This window comes from Pogona vitticeps, chromosome 1, assembly GCF_051106095.1.
Source record: "Pogona vitticeps strain Pit_001003342236 chromosome 1, PviZW2.1, whole genome shotgun sequence".
NCBI classification, from domain to species: domain Eukaryota; kingdom Metazoa; phylum Chordata; class Lepidosauria; order Squamata; family Agamidae; genus Pogona; species Pogona vitticeps.
The window spans coordinates 350,889,406-350,906,821 of record NC_135783.1 but is presented as its reverse complement, the minus strand read 5'-3'; the positions used below and the strand labels follow the sequence as shown (position 1 = coordinate 350,906,821).

Genomic DNA, 17,416 nt, shown 5'->3' with positions numbered 1-17,416 from the left:
GGATCACTTTGATCCCTGCTTTCCCCTCCACTTGTTTTTGTTCTCTGCTCAGCTTACCTCCGTGTATAAGACAACCCTCAATTTTTATTCTAAAGATTTTAGGCAAAAGTATAGTCTTATACACAGAAAAATACGGTACATGCAACGTAAATTGTGTGAAATTTCACCAGGAGGTGACCTTTCCAAGCCAGTTCCCCAAAGTTCTCAGTTCTTGTAAGTGCTGCCCTCTAGTGATACAGCAGCGGTATTGCCAGAGGCAACTCATCCACTTAGAACCAATGCAGGATTTACGGGCTAATTGTCCTTGATTTTTATCCTCAACAGTACAAGTAACTGTGAAATGTTGTTCTCAGCTAGAGTGTTATCGTTGAGTGTCATCAAGGGGTTTTCAGCTTACAGCCACCCTGACTAGGGTAGATCTATTGAATCAATTGCTGAATGCATGATAACATCATCGCTTTTATAAATCTTGTAGGAGTCAATAGGTCTACTCTTGCTAGGGGTCTGTGCTGTTGGGGACTCTCCAGAGTGATGTCTCCCTTCACAAAAACGTTTGTATAATCTTATGCTTATTATTTCACCAATTATCGGAAGGTGTAGTACGATAAGAGAAGTAAGATTATAAAGGGTGATGCAGATCATTTTAAAAATCATGCTCCAAATGTATAAACTGCTTTGCAAATATCGACGAAGGCAGCCGTTTAGATTTCGTATGGGTAAGTTTCATGAACCATGTTCATAATTCGTTCATATAGATTATAGATGGGTGTGAACTGAACTAAGAACAGGGGGGGGAAACACAGCGAACTGGGTTCATTTGTGGTGGCTTGGTTCATGGTTCGTTTTGCGCAACCGGTTTTGACAAAACGAAGCGTCGAACTTTCTTCTGCTCGGGTCTTTGCTTTGCTTTGGCACAACGGATGCCCACTTGTCCCCTTTCCACTGCCCACCCACCCCCAATTGCCTCCCGACCTGGTCGTGCTGCCCCTGAGAGGGGGTGGTTGCCCAGAAGGCCACGCTGCTACGCTGCCACCAGCAGAACAGGAGAAACTAAGCCCACCCCCACCCCGCCCCACTCTGCCAGGCACAGTCTGAAAACTGAGCAGATTCATGGTTTGGTTTTCTGGTTGGTTCATGGTGGTTCGTGGTTCGTAGCCAACCGGGGACCACAAACCATCACGAACCACAATCTCTAATATAGATCTTGGAGAAGCCCCTCACCTTTCTTAGAACTACAGTATAGCTTCTCAAGATCTCCTAAACCAGCAATGGCCAACCTGGTTGGGAGACCCTAGGAGCTGGCGTTGTAAGGAAAGGAAAGGAAAGAATTGTTTTGATTGTTTAACTTCTCAGTGGCTTAAGCCAGTGGTCCCCAACCTTGGGCCTCCAGATATTCTTGAACTACAACTCCCAGAAGCCTTCACCACCACCTGTGCTGGCCAGGATTTCTGGGAGTTGGAGTCCAAGAACATCTGGAGGCCCAAGGTTGGGGGACCACTGGCTTAAGGCATCTGGCTGTGGAGCCAGTGGTTAGGGGTTCAATTCCCCCACTGTGCTTCCTTGATAAAGGCTTGGGCCCATAGGGTCCCTTCCATCTCTGCAGTTCCAGGATGACGATGATTTCAGCCTGTTCCAGAAAAATGAATGGTGCCATTGAGAGGCAAGCCCCCCTTTTTGCACCCCTTTGTATGCAGAGTCCCATGACGTGGCACAGTGGGAAAACTGCAGTACTGCAGTCAAACCTCTTCTCGCCAACCTGATTTGTCTTGACTCGGTCCTCTGTCCTTTGGAGGTTGGTGAAATGAGTACCTGGCTCACTCGGGGGGCAAATTATTTGCATAATTATGTTGTAAACCGCCCCAAGAGTGCGTTGTGCGCCTAGGGCAGGTATATAAGTCAAAACAACAGCAATGAAACACCCCACCCAGGGTTTGATCCCAACGTGATGAGTCTAGCAGGAAAGATTTTACGTCTGCGGTACGCCTTAAAAGGGCGGTCATGAGAGGTGCCTCCTTCCAGGAAAAAATGTATTCCACTCTAATGTTTTCTATTTCTGTCTAAATATTTCTAAGCCTCTTTTGAGAGCGAAAGTGGCTTACGGGATGTAGCGTAACCTGACGGCAGGATAAAACGGCAAAAATTAAGAAGATCAGTAAATGGCTGAAGCAGCCATAATGGTGGTAGTGCCAGAATATGAGGCAAGTGCCGTTGAAACCCAAAAGCGATCCGATAGGCGAAAGGAGACCAATGGGATCCTCAGCGTTTGCTCCCACAAATGTGGCTTAAATAGACTGCACAAGGCAGCTCCTTCCAGTGCTGTGGGGTCACTATGGTGACATTTTGGGCTAGAATGCTAAATAAAGCATGTTCTGTGACATGGGGAGAGCTGTGGTCCTTAACAGGAATTTTTCTACGCCCAGTGCTAGGAAACATTATTGTTTTGGACTACAACCCCCAGAATCCCCCTACCGAAATGTGCTTATTCTCTGTCCTGGCAGTGAGAATACGTGAACGGCCATGGGCCCATCTGGTAGTTTTGGAAGTCCTTGGAATTCCCTACTACAGGTTTTTAGTCCGTTCCCCTGAATTTACTGCATAGAATTCTAAGCCCCTCCCCAAACTACAATTCCCAGAATTCCTTGGGATGGAGCCATGACAGTTGCAAGTGGAATCAAACTGACATTACTCTGCAGTGTGGATGTATGTATCCCCAGGCATTGAAGCGAGAATATATGAGGAATCCATTGCCTGTCTGTATACATTACCTGGTTGCGGTACTTCAAGGAAAAGGAAAAAAAGTAATTTCCTCATAGGAATAATATAGGAATCAAAGCAGCGCTGCAGTTTTTAACACACTGGCCTCCAAGTGAATTTTGTCTAAATCAGTAAACCTAGTTTTGCAGAGCGGGGGGAAAATGTATCTTCAGGACAAGAATGTAAAGCTGGACGCGTGGACGTATAGGAATGTTCACAGCCTAAATTCCCATGCCAAAACTCAGAGCACGAGCTGTCATAAGGTGGAAATGAGGGAGAAGCTGTTTCCCCCACCCCATTGTGAAATATGCCATTATTACTCATCCGGAAAGCTATCAGGCAGGAATGACTCACAAAATAAAGAACAAGGCACCTTAAAGAACAACAAATTACATAGACTGTAACAGTCCCAGGTAGCCAGCTCAAGGCTCACTCAGCCTTCCATCCTTTCGAGGTCATTAAACTGAGTATCCAGCTCGCTGGGGGTGGGGCGGGGAAGCAATGTGTAATAATTAAATTATAAACTGCCAAGAGAGTGCTTTAAGCACTATGGAGCAAGTGTGTGTGTGTGTGTGTGCATGTGTGTATGTGGTGCTCGTGGTTGGGGAGATATATATAGATCTCTCTCTCTCTCTTTCTCTCTCTCTCTCTCTCTCTATCTCTATCTCTATCTATCTATCTATCTATCTATCTATCTGTCTATCTATAAAAGGGTTAACAATATATATATAGTATTCGTGGTTGGGGATGGGATTGTAAATAGTGAGGTCAGAGGGAAATGAAATGCCGATACTAGGGAGAGTGATTATTTCATTGTTAATCCTTGCTGTTCACAGAACTGTAGCTGATAACACAAACAGGTTGGTAAGCCATCAAAGGCCGGGAGGCCCAGAGCCTCTTGCAAAATGCCACCTGTGTAACAGCACCATTTCTGCAATGTGTGTGTTGTTGGTCACACAGCCCATCACGGCACCAGTTGTGCTCCCTGTGGTGCAGCTGTAGCACTGGGCAAAGCTGGCAAAGTGTCTCCCTCCCATGGCATGCACAGCTGTTATTGCTCAATTATATCAGGCAATAGGGTTGTTGTTTTTTAAAGCAAAGTGTGCTGCTTATATACTGCCCCATAGTCCTTAAAGCACTCTCTTGGCAGTTTGCAATTTAATTATTAAACATTGCTTCCCCGCCCCGCCCCCAGCGAGCTAGGTACTCAATTTAATGACCTCGAAAGGATGGAAGGCTGAGTGAACCTGGCTACCTAGGATTGAACACGGATTGCGAGCAGGGTTTTGGCTGCAGTGCCGCAGTTTAACCACTACGCCACGAGGCTCCTTTAAGTTGTAATGTGGCAAGAAATCCATTCTCTCAATTCAGATGTTTAGTCCGGTCCTTCACCAAAGGTTTAAAGTCAGATATTAGACTTAAAGGTACCGTAGGCACATTGCTTCTTGATGCTCTTTATAACTCTCTGCCCCCCCCCCCCCCGACTTCTCCATTGTGGGCTTTTAATCCTTTACTAAGAGAGATAATTCTATAAGGAAAGAAGGGGCCACATGTCCTCTGCAAGCTAAAGGATTCCCATCCTGCTTTAAAGAAAAAGCAGCTGTTCTGGGAGCTCAGCACTTGCCTGCCACATTCCCGATGATGGGCCACAGGGCAAGGGAGGCATCCACCCTGGTGAGCCTTTGGTTCTTCAGAGGATGCTGGCCTAAGGAGTTCTCCTATTATGACCCAAAGACTCCTGGAAGACAGGCGTAGGGTGTAGGATCCTGATGGGTTTGATACTTTTCCAAATGGCACGGCCAGCTGATTTGGATCCGTCCAGCTCTTCCCCACCTCCTCCCTGTTCCGACATTCTGCCCAAGGCTTAAGAGGAGACGCCTGTTTCCAGAAACAATTGTTGAGTGTCGCTTTATGTTTTGTTTTAAGGCTCTTAGCGGCCTTGAGCTCTCTTGGGTGGAAAGGCGGGTGCAACGTCAACGAACCAGTGCTTGTTGGAGGGATAAGTATTGGAAGGACAGCCAAGCTTAAGATCTCCCTGTCTCAGGACATGATGGTGCTCAGGACCATCTTCATCAGTGGTGAAAAAACACAGGAGCTTGGAAAGGTACCTGAATCTAAACCCAACCCGTCCACCATCTGGTCCAGTTTTGCCTGGTTTGACGGATACCTATGGCTTTCCTAGGGTCAGGGCAGGCTTCTTTCATCATCTTCCCTGGAGATCCCTAGTGATCTTCCACCCAAGAGTTAAAAAGACCACCCGTGTGAGCCCCCACCCCCATTAAAAAAAAAACATCCCAAGAAGTTTCCTTCACGCCTTCTAGCGAACAAGGGGTCCGTTTCACCAGGTTTGTCCATAACGTTCAGCTGCTTTCTTACTTTTGGGGAGAAAACAAAACACCCAGGCAGTAAAATAGCCTGGTGGCCCCCCAGGAACTTGACCAGTTGTCCCCAAATGTCCCTTAGATGACAAGGAAGGCTTTGGGGGTAAATTTTTTTTGTGGGGCCGGAGATTGCCATGGGTGGGGTGGATCAGCCATTGGACCCCATGGGGTGCACGTCGCCCACTCTCTTCTCCTCGGGCAAGCCTGGCCCGTCATTCCGAACTACGGCGCAAGCAGCGGCTGTTGTCCACGTCCATCAGCTCACTGTGGAAGCTGTCCGCCCCCCCACCCCACCCCACCCCTCCATGTCTCCCTCCTCTAATTGATGTCAGCCGTAGCCCATTAAAGAGCAAAGTGAATTGGACAGAAAAGGGATCGGGAGATAAATAGTCAGACGGCCAGCTTGGATCGGCTTAATCAGTGGATGAATCAACAAAGGCGTTGGCTAATTAATCAATGGAGGCCCCCTTTAATCGGTGAGGACATATTTTAATTGATGGCATGGAGAGGTCATGTCGGGTTATTTTTATAGAGTCGATGTGGCCTCTGGTGTGCAACTGCAGTGGAGAGAAAAAAAACACAGAGAGAGATCCATAAAGCTGTTGCTCCAGTTCTTCTACCCACTGCTTGGGTTCGCTTCTCACGTTCTAAGTTCCTCGTGTTATTTGACGCTATTTCCATCATCCCCGGAAGGTCACTTCTATGATAGAATCAGAGGGTGGCGGAGAAGAAAACAAGGCCTTCGAAGACAACTTTTGCCATCATCATCATCATTTTCTTAGAACTGCAGGGCTGGAAGGGGCCCTATGGATCATCAAGATCATCCCCTTTTCAAGGAGGCCTGGTGAGGGAATCAAACTCCCAGCTTCAGGCTCCACATCCAGAGACTGAAATCACCGAGCTAGCCGGCAGTACAAAACTAGGCCTAACTGACCTACAGTTTAATCACCCCTGCCTCTGGCCAGAATGTTCATGTCGTCAGCATCCTCGTAGTTCATTAATGGTGTCACTTTGAAGTGTCGTTTTCTGCGCCTTCAGCGGGATGTGGGTTTAATCCATGGAAGCGCACACTGAAATGAAGCAGAATCCTATTGCTGGGCTTAACTCAAGAGTAGACCCACTGACTCGATTGCTGAAGGATTGGTCAAAATGTACAAAAATCTCATTCAAGTCAGTGGGTCTACTCTTGTCAGGTTGTGATGTGCCTCCGACTCGTGACAACTCTATGAAGGAGTGACTTCCAAAGTATTCTGTCCTTAGCAGTCCCGCTCAAATCTTTTAAACTCTCAAATGGGTGGCTTCCTTTATGGTGTCAATGCATCTCATGTTGGATTGTCCTCCTTTCCTGCTACCTTCAACTTTTCCTAGTATTGTTGTCTTTTCCCATCAAGTTTCGTCTTCAGATGATGTGCCCAAAGTATAACATCTGGCTAGAGAGAGTCCTTTGATCTACAATAGGACCCCCTTGTTGATCTTTCTGGTGGTCGAGGAACTCTCCTCCAGCACCACATTTCAAACGAACCAATTATAAGGTTGCTCCCATTCTTCATGGTTCATCTCTAGGAGGTAAAAATGGACCCAGCTGCTGTATTCTGGACCTGCTGAAGCTTCCATCCCATCTTGACAGGAAGCCCCATGTGGAGAGCATGACAGTAGTCAGTTGTTGAGATTATATCGGAACTAACAGATTTGGGAAGCAATTTGTGAACCTTGTTCTCTCACTCCCCAGATCTTGTATTCTACCGACAGTGTCCATAACGTTGGCTGAAAGTAGAGTGGGCTGGTACCTATGCTGGATCATTAAAATATTGTAAAAATGTTTTACGATAAAATAACATAGAAGTAAGGTTATCCGTAAAAAATGTTACGATAGTTTAGTAGTACAACAGAGTCATTACTGAAGTTTTGGGTTTTCCTCTCTCTCTCTCTCTCTCTCTCTCTCTCTCTCTCTCTCTCTCTCTCTCTCTATCTATCTATCTATCTATCTATCTATCTATCTATCTATCTCTATCTATCTATCTATCTATCTGTCTGTGTGTGTGTGTGTGTGTATGTGTGTGTGTCTTTTCCTGGAACAATAATTTCAATTTCTTTATTGCAAAAAAGAAAGAAAGAAAGAAAGAAAGAAAGAAAGAAAGAAAGAAAGAAAGAAAGAAAGAAAGAAAGAAAGAAAGAAAGAAAGAAAGAAAGAAAGAAAGAAAGAAAGAAAGAAAAAGAGAGAGAGAGAGAGAGTTCCTTACAGACTTTGATGTGGACAAGACTTAATGCAAACTTGGCGCAGTCTTGCACAAATAGATTTTAAATCTAACAATATTCATAAGAAATGTACTGTACCCAAAGTGAATTTTATGAGAAAGAAGCTACTTAACTACAAAGACCTCCTGTTGTGACATAGGTTTTTAATTCTTCTTCCTAATCAAGCGCTGTCATGTCCATTCTGACTTATGCCAACCCTTCTTATAGCTCACACTTCCATTATGGAGCTAACTTCCCATTCAGTGCCTGAAATCACTATTTTAATAGGAAATCTTAAAAATCCAAGTTAAAAGGAAAACGTTCGGTACGTCCACGCCACTCAATCTCATCAACCACGTCTCGTTCCAGGTAATAAAGTCACTACAAATTTATTTTCTTCTGGATTACACAGATAGTAGCAGCAATAATGGCCATCACTGGGATCGTGATGATGGCCTATGCAGACGGCTTCCATGGCGATTCAATTATCGGCGTCGCGTATGCTGTTGGATCTGCGTCGGCCTCGGCGCTCTATAAGGTAGGCTGCTGTGTTTTCCTACGTGTTTTACAAACATACAGAAACCTGCTCACAAGCAAATCAAGTTCTGCGTGAAACGCCATCTTCTCCTCTCGTTGAAGACCTAATTTGCATTCTGAGCCGGGTGCCTCGGGAGAAAGTTACAGCCGAGATAATTGGTTTACGACCATCAAGGCATTCCTATTTCGAGTCTTAATGAAAACTTCATTATTCCACGGTAGTAAGATAAACATCGAAGAGTTCACCTCATTTTCTTTTCTCATGTGTTTTTGAGTTGGTTCGAGAAAGGGTCACCCCACAAGACCGGAAGGAAATGCAAAAAGCTGATTATTTATACGGTTTAAAAAGGGAAACTTCTCGTATGGAAAGCTGGAGTTTAGCAAGAATGGATTAGAATTAAGGCATTAAAATCTTTTTAGACTCAAATGAAATCAAATCAATTTATTGTCATTGTAAGTATATACATAGTATACACATACAACGAAATTCACACAGACATCCAGAGACCAGACGCACATTCACACACATTTTTTTTAAAAAATCCTCAAACACTCCCTTCCACTAAAAATCCCCAACTAAAAATACAAACATCTACACCGCAGGCTAAGTAACACTGTCCAACTGTTCACTACTGGTGGTCTTTAAATTCATATTAAGTGCAATTATAGCTTGGGATAAAAACTATTCAGAAAACGTGTGGTCCGAGTCTTAATCGTTCTGTATCTTCTGCCAGATGGCAACAGTTCAAAAAAGTTGTGAGCAGGATGGGAAAAGTCTGTTGTGTGACTTCCTCAGACAGCGGGATGTGAAGATGTCATCCAGGGTTGGTAGCTGGAGCCCAATGATCTTCTGGCCAATTTTAAAGGTTCTCTGTAGAGCTTTTTTGTCCGCTACAGAGCTGCTCCCAAACCGTACCAGAACGCCATAGGTTAGGACACTCTCAATGGTGCTAGGATAGTAGGACAGAATTAAATGCTGGGATAAATTTCACTTCCCGAGCATTCTCGGGAAATATACAGCCTCTTCTGTGCCTTCTTCACTAACATGTTGGCATTTATAGTCCATGAGAGGTCCTCTGAGATGTCAGTGCCCAGAAATTTAAAACTGCCAACCCTCTCCACTTCCTCGCCATTTACGTACAGTGGTAAATGTACATTTCGCTCCCTCCTAAAATCAGTTATGAGTTCTTTAGTTTTTTTTGATGTTAAGTGTGAGATGATTTTCTTTACACCATAGTATCAGTCTTTGTACTTCCTTTCTATAAGCAGACTCATTGTTCTTATTTATGAGTCCCACCACTGTCGTATCATCCGCAAATTTAATAATTGCATTGGTGTTATATAGTGGGGTGCAATCATGTGTGTACAGGGAATAGAGGAAGGGACTTAGCACGCAGCCCTGGGGAGCTCCTGTACTTAGTACCAGGGTAGAAGAATGGTGGGATCCCATCCTTACTGACTGTAGCCTCTCTGTCAGAAAGTCCTTTACTCATACACAAATCTTCTGAGGTAATCCCAGGTTGATCATTGTAAAAAACAACCTATTGGGTGGAGTGATATTAAAAGCAGAGCTATAATCCACAAACAACCTTGCATAAGTTCCCTGTTGTTCTAAGTGACTCAATATAGTATGGAGAACAACAAACACAGCATCATCAGTATATCTATTTCTCCTGTATGCAAATCGCCATGGGTCCAAAGAAGGTGGAAGACTAGCCTTAATGTAATCCAGCACCAATCTCTCAAAACATTTCATAATAACAGATGTTAAAGCTACTGGTCTATAATCATTGAGAGATACCACAGCTGACTGCTTGGGGACTGGCACTATAATAGATGTCTTCAGGCAAGTGGAAACAGAACACGGCGACAAGGATAGATTGAAAATATCCGTAAAAACTCCAGCTAATTCTGCAGCACAGCCCCTAACAACTCGTCCCATGATTCCATCCTGCTTTTCGAACGTTAATATTTCAGAAAGTATGTCTCACATCTGAAATCTGCAGTGGTAGTGCTTGTCTGTCGATGGTAGATTCCAGTGATGTCTTATAAATAGTTGGTGCTGGAATAATGGCGGTTCCTGTTTCCACCTCAAAACGGCTGAAGAATTGATTTGACTGCTCAGCCAAAAAAATAACTGAGCAAACTGTTTTTGTTACTTTGCCCCGTGATTTGTCGCAGGCCATGCCATACCCGAGGAGTGTCAGAGCTCTCAAGATGTGGCTCAATCCTCCGACTGTCCATAGTTTTGGCATCCCTAATACCCTTTTTCAGTTTAGCTCTGGCCCTCTATACTGTAGCACATCACCAGAATGAAAAGCAGCATTTCTGGCTTTTAGTAAAAGGCGCACTTCTCTATCTAGCCAAGGCTTGTTATTAGAGAACACTCGTACTTGTCAGGTGGTAGTAACAACCTCGATGCAGTTTTTGATCTAAAACAGTACTGTTGAGGGCTAAGTATCAATATTGTCCTCCTTAAACAGTGCCCATTCAGTGCTCCTAAAGCAATCTTGAAGTTGGTTGTTGTGGGTTTTTCGGGCTCTTTGGCCGTGTTCTGAAGGTTGTTCTTCCTAACGTTTCGCCAGTCTCTATGGCCGGCATCTTCAGAGTACAGCACTCTGTGCTCTGGTGTAGTTGGCTTGGGAGTGGAGTATTGTGGATTCAGAACACGGCCAGAGAGCCCGAAAAACCCACAACAACCATTAGATCCCGGCCGTGAAAGCCTTCGCAAATACATCAATCTTGAAGTTGCTCAGATGCACCCGCTGGCCGCAATTGTATTTCTCTAGTTGATGGTCTGATTCTGTTAACAAGAGGTCTGTAGGATGGAATCAAAAACAGAGATATATGATCTGACTATCCCAAACTAGGCTAAGGCTTTGTCTTATATCCATGCAGGATGTTACTACAGACCTGATCCAAGGTATTTTTCCCCCTAGTGGGACATTCTGCGTACTGGTAAAACTTAGGGAGGACAGTCTTTAAATGGGCTTGATTGAAATCACCTCCTACCACCAGCATGCCATCTGGGTAGGCTTGCTGCTGTTTGCTGACAGCAGTTAACAAACAACTCATAGCTGTGGTTATGTTAGCATCAAGAGGTATATAGCAGTTATTCTAACAACAGCTGGGTAGGTGGGGCTCGTCAGCCTTGGGAGGCAGCCCATCTAGGAGAAGGAAAACTCCGATTTCAAACCTCCACTGCCTTGTGGCTATATCCACTCGTGGAAAAGGCTTCAGGAGTTACCCTCGAGGCAAAATCCGGAGCTGGAGTCCTGAAGGCAGTTCGTGTCGTTCTGCCAACTCCTGCGACGTTTCTGGAACCAGTTGCATTGGCTCTTGCCTTTCAGCAATGTGGAGGGGGGGAATTTAAGGCTTGGGTAACAGCCTAACCTCCATATTATTTTACCCAGGCTTTGTGCTCTGGAGAGGACACTCGAGCTTCGCATACAGCGTTGAAGCAAAACCAGGGAGCGGGACAGGGGACAGATTGTATTAGTGTCACTCTCGAATTGGCCTTTTCAGCCACACTAGACACTGTTCCAAGTCCTCCATACAAAGCATGTTACCATAGTCTCTCGAGACTGAAGGATGTCTACATTAAACTCAGGAGGCAGGTAAAAGGGGTGGCATTACATGGCCAAATACTCCAAATCAGGAGAACAGGGAATGTCCATTATTTTAACATCCGTGCTCCAGTTATTGTTTCTGTAAACACAAACCCCTTCCACCTCTGCGCTTCCCAGATTCAGTCGTCCAGTCTGCCCGATGTACCCTGCGTCCTCGTAGTTCTATTCCCTTCCCTGGGATGGATGAGTCAAGCCACATCTCTGTAAAGATCATAACACAACAGTCCTGAATATTTTTCAGGAGTTTAGAAAGAATGGATTAGAATTAAGGCATTAAGATCTTTGCTTCTGTGTGAAGCAGGAAGGCTTCCCTCCACTTCCTACTCAATCATCATCCTCCCTTTGCTTTTCTCGTCCTGCCTTAGGTTTTATTTAAGATGTTCCTTGGAAGCGCCAACTTTGGGGAAGCTGCCCACTTCATCTCCACCCTTGGCTTCTTCAACTTAATTTTCCTCTCCTTTACTCCCATCATCCTGTATTTTACGAAGGTGGAACACTGGTCTCCGTTTTCAGCTGTGCCGTGGGGCTATCTGTGTGGAATTGCCGGACTTTGGCTAGGTATGTAGGCCAGAAAACACATCAGCAGCCATTTGCTCAATGGCTCCTTCGAAGGTTTTCCCTGTCGTAGCTGTGAACTTTCAAGGTATCCATCTTGCTTTTTTAAAAGATGTACAGTGGTGCCTCACATTACGATTGCCCCGCATTACGACGAAACTGCATTATGACGACGTTTTAGCAATCGCTTTTGCGATCGCAAAACAATGATTTAAATGGGCTTGTTTTGCTTTGTGATTATCAGTTCTCTGCTTCGGGAACCGATTCTTCGCAAAATGACAATTTTTCTACAGCTGATTGGCAGTTTCAAAATGGTCGCCAGGTAAATAAAATGGCTCCCTGCTATTTTCTGGGACGGATTCCTCGCAAGACAGGCAGTGAAAATGGCCACCCTATGGAGGATCTTTGCTGGACGGTGAGTTTCCAGCCCACTGGAACTCATTGAAGGGGTTTCAGTGTGTTTCAATGGGCTTTTAATTTTCGCATTACGATGTTTTTGTTCTACAGCGATTTCGCTGGAACGAATTAACATTTTAATCCGAGACACCACTGTACCTTTTTCTCCTAGTGATGCCTTTCCTTATAAGCAATCAGAAGAAAGTCTCTCTCCTCCATGTTGAGGATCTAATGCAACACTTACATACAACGAGAGGACCTCCTTATCCTCTGGATCAGTATTGCTGATTCACTTCTCCATGGTCTGAAAATGTTAAAAATATTAAAAGAAAAATCTTAGAAAAATGTATTTCTAAAGATGAAGTGACCAGAATGGGCCACTAGAGGGAGCTAGAAACCATGCTATGTCTAGTGTCTGCAATTATTTATTTATATAATTAATTCATTGTATTGTTTTATTTTATTGTGCAAACTCTGGGCGGTTTGCACAATACAATAAGACAATACAATATAAAGCAAAACAATACCATACTCCTTCCAACAAAGAGGAACAAAGCTATTAAGGATAGGAGAAATCCCATTGCAAGGACAGGCTGAAGAATTCAGACAAATGGTTTTTAAGAGAGGCCAGGATGATGGTTTTTGTGGGAAAGGAGATGCCGTGTATTCGATGAGGCCATTTGTCTGTCCAACCCAACCCTGGCAGTCTGCTGCCCTCCACATGGGTCTGTGGTATTCCCCATCATGGTTGACAGATATGTGCAGGATGTGGAAACAGGAGATAAGAGAGAAATGCAACAAAGCATTAGTATTTAGAGTCCTTGATGACATGCTGTTAGAAACCCAACAGATAAGACGCAACGAATATATTTTTGGGAGTACGGAGAAGACAAAGATGACCAATTACATACATACCATAAAGACAGGTTGGGCCTGTTTCAGGGACAAGGAAATGGCAACGAATGGCAATAATATATCCCGGATGAACAGAGAATGGGAACAGGAGGGTCAGAGAGTAATTCACAGTTCTCATGCATTTTGTTTTGAGCGGAGGTGGGAAAATACCGCCTGCAAGTCCTGGACCCTTATAGGCCCACCGGCACCCTCCAGCCTCTCAACTTTTATTCAGTTTTTAATTTATTTTGAAACTCAGAAATTAAATGATTTGCCATGTCTTGAAGGCCCAATCACCACCCCTTCCCGCAGCCCTTCCAATGGTTAACATTTTAGAGAAAACAAATTGGCCACTAGAGGGAGGAAGAGAGCTTTTCCCCCCCCCCACAATTTTTTTTAAAAGTTAAACCCATTTTTCAGTTAACAAAAACTCATTGGATCAACTTTTATCAAAACAAACTATAAAATATATACGCAAATTAGCCTCTTAGGTCACTGCCCCTCCCCCATGAGCGTCTGACCCTCAGGCTACGGACAGATCTGAAAAATGACCCATAGCGGTTACCTCCCTCTAGTTGAAAAAAATACATACAGTGGTGCCTTGCATAGCGACGATAATCGGTGCAGCAAAAATCGCTGCAAAACGATTTCATCGCTATGCGATATTAAAAAGCCCATAGGAATGCATTGAAACCCCTTCAATGCGTTCCTATGGGCTTCAGACTCACCTTTAAATGAAAATCCTCCATACGGCAGCCATTTTCGCTGCCCGGTAAGCGAGGAATCCATCCCCAAAAAACAGCGGGTGGCCATTTTTTTTTACCCGGCGGCCATTTTGGACCCCCCGATCAGCTGTTGGAAAATCATCGCTATGCGATGATCGGTAAGCGAAACAGCATACCGATCATCGCAAAGCGATTTTTTCCAATAGGGAACATCGCAAAGTTAATCTCTATGCGATTTCATCGTTATCCGGGGCGCCCGTTAAGCGAGGCACCACTGTATTTCTTTCCATGTTCTCACTCTGTTGGGCTGGCAGAACCTTTCCTATGCCTCATTCTCTTTCTCTTTTTCCTTTGTAGCTTTCAATATTTTGGTGAATGTTGGCGTGGTGCTCACATACCCCATCTTGATCTCCATTGGGACCGTGCTGAGTGTTCCTGGCAATGCAGGTAGAGATAATGCATTTTTCCTTATGTCTCTGTAATCTCCAGATCTCTGTCACCCAGGGGTTCCTAACAGGATTAAACAGAATGGGTGTCGAAGAGGTGTTTGCTCATCTGGTCCCCGTTCTGTCATTGTTGGCTGTGACAGAAAAGCCACAGGGTCTCCCTCCCTCTATCCATGCATCCATGTCTCTGTCCATCTCTCAGTCTATCCATTCATCCCTCCATTTCTCAGAATCTGGGAAAAGGTATTTCCTTGGACTACAGCCCTCAGAATCTCCTGGGCCATGCTAAGGGAATCTGGATTGCTGTAGCTCGAAAAGTAACTTTTCCACGCACATGAACACACTTTGGTATGAGTGGGTCTCCTGAATATCGTTCCCTCTGGGTCCCTTTGAGAGATCTTTAGTCCAATTCTACATGGTGTCCTGGACCCACAGTTAAAACGGCTTCTGAACGAAGAACAGTAATTAGGAAGAACAATGGTTCGTGAGAAAGCAGGGGGCTAAACTGATGAGGAAGCAAAGCTAATTGCCTTTGGCAGCTGCTGAGAGTGAATCTGTTCCTGACAGGGTTCAGTATGTCTCATGACTACAACCAGGGTTTGACTTATTACTTCAGATCAGCAGGTCATCGTCCACCATTCCTTCCTTCTTTGAATTCCTTCTTTGAATTTCTTAGCCGCCTAGAGTGGTCGAAATGACTAGATAGGCGGGGTATAAATAAATAAATAAATAAATAAATAAATAAATAAAATAAAATAAAATAAAATAAAATAAAATAAAATAAAATAAATAAATAAATAAATTTGATTCTCTGGGCCTCGGCCTCAAAAGGCTTCCCAGAAGCTCATGACACACAGCCCTCTGTTTTTTTGTTAACCTTAGTTCTGTGTGAGGGAATTCATTACCCCGCTCACCTCAGCACAGATAATGTTCTGCTTGACAATACGCTGTTGCTGGCAGCCTGAGCAGTCAGAATAACTGTGAGCATTCCGTAGGAATTGTGGCAAAATCTACCAATGGTTAACCGTGGATTTCCAAAGGCGATGTAGCTGGAGCTTTCCCCAAGTTAGGTCTGGGCAGAACATTTAAGCATTAAAACTTCTCGATTAATGTTGGAACCATTTCTTCTGCTACCCCTTGTTGCACAGATGCTACAGTGGCTTCTCCCAACTGGGTTGTGTTAATCTCAACAGACAGTCACTATCAACCAACATTTTGTTTTCACCTTATTGCCTCTTTGACTGATGCGACATCGTCCCATAGCAAAGATTAGAGCGATGTTCTGGGGGACAAAAAGATGCAGATGTGACAGTCCTCCATGCAGTGCTCCTTTTCTCCCTACCAAAAGGGAGTGATGACATTGGCTCGTCTCTGCCGGCTTCGTAGGGAAAACAAAATGGCGGTCACCAGCCAGTGATTGCCAAAGAACATGCCGACGGGGAAAGGTTTGCTTCTGTCCCTAAATTTGACCTCCAAACTCTGAGGAGCTACTGAAAGAGGGTCTAGGTTTTGTCCCTCCCTGCCTCATAAATGTGCCGGCAAAATGTGGGGAGTCATTTTTGTGTAGTCCTCTAATTCATATGTTTTCTTCTCCTTCCCGCTCCATGAAGCTGTCGATCTTCTCAAGCGTGAAGTGATCTTCAGCGTTGTCCGCTTGGGGGCGACCCTCATCATCTGCCTCGGTTTCCTCCTGCTTCTCCTTCCTGAGGAATGGGATGAAATCACCCTGCGATTCATCAACAGTTTAAAGGAAAAGAAAAGTGAAGACTACGCAGAGGATAACACGGATTCTGGGGTTCACTTCAGGAGCAGGAGCAGAGCAAACGGGACAGTGTCTATACCACTGGCTTAGAGCTGGTGACTGCTTACCTTGCACGGCCATGTATATTCTGTGAATATGATTTAGTAAGTTTTTTTCCCTCACCCCACCTGTAATGCTAAAAATGACCGTTATTATTTTAAAACCAGGGACAGATTGTACATTTAACGCTCAACACATCAGTGCGTAAAACCTGTTTTCATTTGTACACTGGACCAGGAGGAGGTGCAAAAATATCCACAATAAACTGCTTTTTTAAAACAAAAGGAAATCTCTTGTGTGGTTTATAAGCAGAATGAGCGGGGCATGGTCTTTCAATGCAAGCCGTGACCCCATAAAAGAGTAGCCAAAATACAGTGGTGCCTCGCTTAACGATTGCCCCGCATTACAACAAATCTGCTTTATGATGATCTTTTTGCGATCGCAATTGCAATCGCAAAACGATGGTCTAAATGGGGGAATTTCGCTTAGCGATGATCGGTTTCCTGCTTTGGGAACTGATTCTTTGCAAAACGATGTTTTTAGAACAGCTGATCGGTGGTTTCAAAATGGCCGCTGGGTAATTAAAATGGCTCCCCACTGTGTCTAGGGATAGATTCCTCGCTATACAGACAGCGAAAATGGCCGCCGTATGGAGGATCTTCACTGGACGGTGAGTTTTTACCCCATTGGAACACATTGAACGGGTTTCAATGCTTTTCAACGGGGGTTTTATTTTCGCTTTATGATGTTTTCGCTTAACGGCGATTTTCCTGGAACGGATTATCGTCGTTAAGTGCGGCACCACTGTATTTCCTGTCCCCATGGATTTTTGAAAGATTGAGATAACATGGACAATCCAGTTCCACAAGAGAATAAGTCTTATTGAATCTTTGGGACTTACTTCTGGGTAAATGGGCCTCTGTACCTTACCGTGTGCTGAACTGAGTCCATTCTATGGATGTTTGAATGCTCTGCACTGTTTGGCAGTGTTTCTCGGACAAGGCCATGGTGCTTATCCAGGGATAGTTACTCCAGTTTCTCTGGTGGTGGAAGCCATGTGAAT

General features: G+C 44.5%; 1 protein-coding gene across 6 annotated transcripts in view; it reads left to right on the top strand.

Moving 5' to 3' along the window:
• The window catches only part of SLC35F4 (solute carrier family 35 member F4), a 154,235-nt gene extending 137,593 nt beyond the window's left edge, over nucleotides 1–16,642 (top strand). For all 6 annotated transcript variants that reach the window (XM_078384039.1, XM_020814959.3, XM_020814962.3 and 3 more), the window contains 4 exons: nucleotides 7,783–7,908; nucleotides 11,902–12,094; nucleotides 14,464–14,553; nucleotides 16,163–16,642. In XM_078384039.1, coding sequence (XP_078240165.1) covers nucleotides 7,783–7,908; nucleotides 11,902–12,094; nucleotides 14,464–14,553; nucleotides 16,163–16,404 — 651 coding nt within the window. In that variant the 3' untranslated portion in view covers nucleotides 16,405–16,642. The remainder of the gene's footprint in view (nucleotides 1–7,782; nucleotides 7,909–11,901; nucleotides 12,095–14,463; nucleotides 14,554–16,162) is intronic.
• Nucleotides 16,643–17,416: the final 774 nt, after the last annotated feature.